The following is a 7185-nucleotide window of genomic DNA, read 5'->3' as shown; positions in this document are numbered from 1 at the left end:
ACCACACCTAGTGTGTGTGTGACAATTATGGTGCTTAAGCAATGAAACATATGAAGTCAACTGGTGTTTAACACTCTACTTGTACGTTAAGAGAGCTTTTAAGGCCCCCAAAGTAATTGAAATAGCAGTAATCTGTATTACTGAGTATTTCCTTCTGCAGAGGACATGGACTCCACCTTGCTTGGAGCTGAATGGAGGCAACAGCCTCAGAAAGTAGACAGGAAATCAACCGTTCTGTTTGCTCGCCAACTGGCAGCTAATGTCAGACCTGCAGGGAACTGACGCTTGTGCCCTTACAAAATGAAATACCAATACTGTTGTTGGGCTCCACTTACAGCGCCGAAACAAACGCCCGAATATTGGCAACATGATTACTGCTTTCTGTGCCACTGCTCAGTTTACAGTCGGTCCACACGGCAGAACAAAAATACTCTGTTGCCATTGAATGAATAAAACAAATAAAATAGCCTATTATATTAATTTAAAAAAAAATATAAAAAAAATAAAAAAAAAAATAAATAAAAATATATATATATATACATATATATATATATATATATATATATATATATATATATATATATATATATATATATATATATATATTATTTAACACAAATTGTATTTATTCTAAAATATTATAAGTCATTAAATTGTGCCACATGTACTTAAATCAATCAATTAATTTACATGTTGAATAAAAAACAATATTGATATTGTTATCGGACACTGTTATAATGAAGACAACACATGATGTAAGTGTCTATATTAGCCTACTCTCAAAATGTCTATAAAAGTCTTATATAAGTGTTATAATGAAGACAACACATGATGTAAGTGTCTATATTAGTTATATTAGCCTACTATCAAAATGACTTTAAAAGCATTATATAAGTGTTATAATGAAGACAACACATGATGTAAGTGTCTATATTAGTTATATTAGCCTACTATCAAAATGACTTTAAAAGTCTTATGTAAGTGTTATAATGAAGGCAACACATGACGTAAGTGTCTATATCAGCCTACTATCAAAATTACTTTAAAAGTCTTATATAAGTGTTATAATGAAGACAACACATGATGTAAGTGTCTATATTAGCCTACTATCAAAATGACTTTAAAAGTCTTATATAAGTGTTATAATGAAGGCAACACATGATGTAAGTGTCTATATTAGTTATATTAGCCTACTATCAAAATGACTTTAAAAGTCTTATATAAGTGTTATAATGAAGACAACACATGATGTAAGTGTCTATATTAGCCTACTCTCAAAATGACTTTAAAAGTCCTATATAAGTGTTATAATGAAGACAACAAATGATGTAAGTGTCTATATTAGCCTACTATCAAAATGACTTTAAAAGTCTTATATAAGTGTTATAATGAAGACAACACATGATGTAAGTGTCTATATTAGCTATATTAGCCTACTATCAAAATGACTTTAAAAGCATTATATAAGTGTTATAATGAAGACAACACATGATGTAAGTGTCTATATTAGTTATATTAGCCTACTATCAAAATGACTTTAAAAGTCTTATGTAAGTGTTATAATGAAGGCAACACATGACGTAAGTGTCTATATCAGCCTACTATCAAAATTACTTTAAAAGTCTTATATAAGTGTTATAATGAAGACAACACATGATGTAAGTGTCTATATTAGCCTACTATCAAAATGACTTTAAAAGTCTTATATAAGTGTTATAATGAAGGCAACACATGATGTAAGTGTCTATATTAGTTATATTAGCCTACTATCAAAATGACTTTAAAAGTCTTATATAAGTGTTATAATGAAGACAACACATGATGTAAGTGTCTATATTAGCCTACTATCAAAATGACTTTAAAAGTCTTATATAAGTGTTATAATGAAGACAACACATGATGTAAGTGTCTATATTAGCCTACTCTCAAAATGACTTTAAAAGTCCTATATAAGTGTTATAATGAAGACAACACATGATGTAAGTGTCTATATTAGCCTACTATCAAAATGACTTTAAAAGTCTTATATAAGTGTTATAATGAAGACAACACATGATGTAAGTGTCTATATTAGTTATATTAGCCTACTATCAAAATGACTTTAAAAGTATTATATAAGTGTTATAATGAAGACAACACATGATGTAAGTGTCTATATTAGCCTACTATCAAAATGACTTTAAAAGTCTTATATAAGTGTTATAATGAAGGCAACACATGATGTAAGTGTCTATGTTAGTTATATTAGCCTACTATCAAAATGACTTTAAAGTATTATATAAGTGTTATAATGAAGACAACACATGATGTAAGTGTCTATATTAGCCTACTATCAAAATGACTTTAAAAGTCTTATATAAGTGTTATAATGAAGACAACACATGATGCAAGTGTCTATATTAGCCTACTATCAAAATGACTTTAAAAGTCTTATATAAGTGTTATAATGAAGACAACACATGATGTAAGTGTCTATATTAGCTATATTAGCCTACTATCAAAATGACTTTAAAAGTCTTATATAAGTGTTATAATGAAGACAAGACATGATGTAAGTATCTATATTAGTTATATTAGCCAACTATCAAAATGACTTTAAAAGTATTATATAAGTGTTATAATGAATATAACACATGATGTAAGTGTCTATATTAGCCTACTATCAAAATGGCTTTAAAAGTCTTATATAAGTGTTATAATGAAGGCAACACATGATGTAAGTGTCTATATTAGCCTACTATCAAAGTGACTTTAAAAGTCTTATATAAGTGTTATAATGAAGACAACACATGATGTAAGTGTCTATATTAGTTATATCAGCTTACTATCAAAATGACTTTAAAAGTCTTATATAAGTGTTATAATGAAGACAACACATGATGTAAGTGTCTATATTAGTTATATTAGCCTACTATCAAAATGACTTTAAAAGTCTTATATAAGTGTTATAATGAAGACAACACATGATGTAAGTGTCTATATTAGTTATATTAGCCTACTATCAAAATGACTTTAAAAGTATTATATAAGTGTTATAATGAAGGCAACACATGATGTAAGTGTCTATATTAGTTATATTAGCCTACTATCAGAATGACTTTAAAAGTCTTATATAAGTGTTATAATGAAGACAACACATGATGTAAGTGTCTATATTAGCCTACTATCAAAATGACTTTAAAAGTCTTATATAAGTGTTATAATGAAGACAACACATGATGTAAGTGTCTATATTAGCCTACTATCAAAATGATTTTAAAAGTCTTATATAAGTGTTATAATGAAGATAACACATGATGTAAGTGTCTATATTAGCCTACTATCAAAATGACTTTAAAAGTCTTATATAAGTGTTATAATGAAGGCAACACATGATGTAAGTGTCTATATTAGTTATATTAGCCTACTATCAACATGACTTTAAAAGTATTATATTTATATAAGTGTTATAATGAAGGCAACACATGATGTAAGTGTCTATATTAGCCTACTATCAAAATGACTTTAAAAGTATTATATAAGTGTTATAATGAAGACAACACATAATGTAAGTGTCTATATTAGCTATAATAGCCTACTATCAAAACGACTGTGTCGCAGGCTGAAGCAGTTCAGTTAATGTAAAATTGACAATTGTTTTTTTTTTTTTACTGTAAATAAAAAAACTGCAATTTTACAGTAAAATTTTGGCACCTGATTTGCCAGTTTTTTTGTTTCGATTTTTACCGGAAATCAACAAGTGTATATTTTTCCGTGTATTACTGTAAATGCCAAAACGGCACCACAGTTTATTACAATAAAAAAAGTAATGTTTTATTTTGCTTTTTTTTTTAGAGAAAAATGCAGTAAACACCACAAAAAAATTCACATTTTGACCATGAAATTTATATTTATATTTTAAAAATTTTTGGAATGTTTGATAATATATTTTCGTATAATTAGAAAATATTTAAGTTAACATAATTTGCGATTACATTTATTTATTTATTTCTCCCCAAAATAGAAAGAATACATTTAGTACGAAAAGTTACAGTACTTTATTGATACATTTTTATTTCCAGGGCCAAATAAAATGAAGTGGCGGGCCACATCCGGCCTATGTGGACTAGACTTAGACTTAGACATAGACAAACTTTAATGATCCACAAGGGAAATTGTTCCACACAGTAGCTCAGTTACAAAGGATGGAAAGTGTAAGGATGGAAAGGACAATGCAGGTATAAAATAGACTAAATATAGCAATATAAAATATAACATATATACGTAATATTTACATAACATATGTACAGTATATGATTGTGGAAGTCGCTTCTTAGCAGTTCCACTGTCACACATGGACCATGGACAGAGGCAGTGACCTCCGCTCCTGCAGGCAGCGCTGGCCACACCTCCCTCCACGATGATATATACTGATATACTATATTATATTATATGTTTACATCATATATACAATATACAACAATTACCATGTACAATATTAGAGTATACAGGTAAAAGCCAGTAAATTAGAATGTTTTGAAAAACTTGATTTATTTCAGTAATTGCATTCAAAAGGTGTAACTTGTACATTATATTTATTCATTGCACACAGACTGATGCATTCAAATGTTTATTTCATTTAATTTTGATGATTTGAAGTGGCAACAAATGAAAATCCAAAATTCCGTGTGTCACAAAATTAGAATATTACTTAAGGCTAATACAAAAAAGGGATTTTTAGAAATGTTGGCCAACTGAAAAGTATGAAAATGAAAAATATGAGCATGTACAATACTCAATACTTGGTTGGAGCTCCTTTTGCCTCAATTACTGCGTTAATGCGGCGTGGCATGGAGTCGATGAGTTTCTGGCACTGCTCAGGTGTTATGAGAGCCCAGGTTGCTCTGATAGTGGCCTTCAACTCTTCTGCGTTTTTGGGTCTGGCATTCTGCATCTTCCTTTTCACAATACCCCACAGATTTTCTATGGGGCTAAGGTCAGGGGAGTTGGCGGGCCAATTTAGAACAGAAATACCATGGTCCGTAAACCAGGCACGGGTAGATTTTGCGCTGTGTGCAGGCGCCAAGTCCTGTTGGAACTTGAAATCTCCATCTCCATAGAGCAGGTCAGCAGCAGGAAGCATGAAGTGCTCTAAAACTTGCTGGTAGACGGCTGCGTTGACCCTGGATCTCAGGAAACAGAGTGGACCGACACCAGCAGATGACATGGCACCCCAAACCATCACCCAACCATGCAAATTTTGCATTTCCTTTGGAAATCGAGGTCCCAGAGTCTGGAGGAAGACAGGAGAGGCACAGGATCTGAAGTCTAGTGTAAAGTTTCCACCATCAGTGATGGTTTGGGGTGCCATGTCATCTGCTGGTGTCGGTCCACTCTGTTTCCTGAGATCCAGGGTCAACGCAGCCGTCTACCAGCAAGTTTTAGAGCACTTCATGCTTCCTGCTGCTGACCTGCTCTATGGAGATGGAGATTTCAAGTTCCAACAGGACTTGGCGCCTGCACACAGCGCAAAATCTACCCGTGCCTGGTTTACGGACCATGGTATTTCTGTTGTAAATTGGCCCGCCAACTCCCCTGACCTTAGCCCCATAGAAAATCTGTGGGGTATTGTGAAAAGGAAGATGCAGAATGCCAGACCCAAAAACGCAGAAGAGTTGAAGGCCACTATCAGAGCAACCTGGGCTCTCATAACACCTGAGCAGTGCCAGAAACTCATCGACTCCATGCCACGCCGCATTAACGCAGTAATTGAGGCAAAAGGAGCTCCAACCAAGTATTGAGTATTGTACATGCTCATATTTTTCATTTTCATACTTTTCAGTTGGCCAACATTTCTAAAAATCCCTTTTTTGTATTAGCCTTACACAATATTCTAATTTTGTGACACACGGAATTTTGGATTTTCATTTGTTGCCACTTCAAATCATCAAAATTAAATGAAATAAACATTTGAATGCATCAGTCTGTGTGCAATGAATAAATATAATGTACAAGTTACACCTTTTGAATGCAATTACTGAAATAAATCAAGTTTTTCAAAATATTCTAATTTACTGGCTTTTACCTGTATGTAACAGCTGCAGCATAAAACTAAATAAATAGAGCTAAAAATAAATAGGACTGAAAGACAGCGCTCTTTTATTCTACATGTTTGGAGTTAATTAAATCAATTAAGTCGCACTTTTATTCTGACAGCCCTAAATGTGAAGATTGACTGTGATTGGTTAGTCATCGTCTCTGGTGTCACTGTTTGTGTCTTCAGGACATTCCGTGGGACCGACGCTGGGCCTCAAAAAGTCCAGTTCCCTGGAAAGCCTCCACACCGCCGTCGCGGCGGCGACGCGGAGCGCCGAGATCAACGTCAACCGGCCGCGCTCGCGGATCGTCCGAGGCCGGGGCTGCAACGAAAGCTTCAGGGCGGCCATCGACAAGTCGTACGACAAACCTCACGTCCAAGCGGAGGAAGGCGCCAGCATGGAGACATGTGAGTACTTCACACTTGATGGGACTCCAAATCCAATTAATTAACTGATTTTTACACTCAGTGTGGGGAAATAACCACGCTATTGAACACTTTTATTGCTAAATTCTACGAAACGTCGAATAATTCTCCACTCACGACTTTCTGTTTGTACACTTTAATTGTTTTGCATTGGGAGTCGGCAACCTGCGGCTCTTTAGCGCCGCCCTAGTGGCTCCCTGGAGATTTTGCAAAAATGTATGAAAATGGAAAAGTATATTTTTAGTTTGAATTTGGTTTGTGTAGGACAGGGGTGGGCAATTAATTTTTTAAGTGTCCCAATACTTTTGTCCAGTTTTAGTCCTAAGTGTCCCAATACTTTGGTCAAGTTGTAGTCCTAAGAGTCCCAATACTTTTGTCCAGTGGTAGTCCGAAGTGTCCCAATACTTTTGTCCAGTTTTAGTCCTAAGTGTCCCAATACTTTTCTCCAGTTTTCGTCCTAAGTGTCCCAATACTTTTGTCAAGTGTTAGTCCCAAGTGTCCCAATACTTTTCTCCAGTTTTCGTCCTAAGTGTCCCAATACTTTTGTCAAGTGTTAGTCCCAAGTGTCCCAATACTTTTGTCCAGTTTAAGTCCTAAGTGTCCCAATACTTTTGTCTAGTGGTAGTCCTAAGTGTCCCAATACTTTTGTCCAGTTTAAGTCATAAGTGTCCCAATACTTTTGT

The 7185-nt window shown here is 33.8% G+C and overlaps 1 protein-coding gene across 1 annotated transcript in view; it reads left to right on the top strand.

Annotated features, from left to right (window-relative positions):
- The window catches only part of LOC133609344 (partitioning defective 3 homolog), a 963929-nt gene that overhangs the window by 600236 nt on the left and 356508 nt on the right, over positions 1-7185 (top strand). Inside the window, exon 18 of the mRNA XM_061964873.2 lies at positions 6263-6484. Within this exon, the coding sequence (XP_061820857.1) occupies positions 6263-6484 (222 nt within the window). The remainder of the gene's footprint in view (positions 1-6262; positions 6485-7185) is intronic.

Source organism: Nerophis lumbriciformis, linkage group LG07 (assembly GCF_033978685.3).
Source record: "Nerophis lumbriciformis linkage group LG07, RoL_Nlum_v2.1, whole genome shotgun sequence".
In the NCBI taxonomy this organism is placed as follows: domain Eukaryota; kingdom Metazoa; phylum Chordata; class Actinopteri; order Syngnathiformes; family Syngnathidae; genus Nerophis; species Nerophis lumbriciformis.
This window is presented reverse-complemented; position numbering and strand designations above follow the sequence as displayed.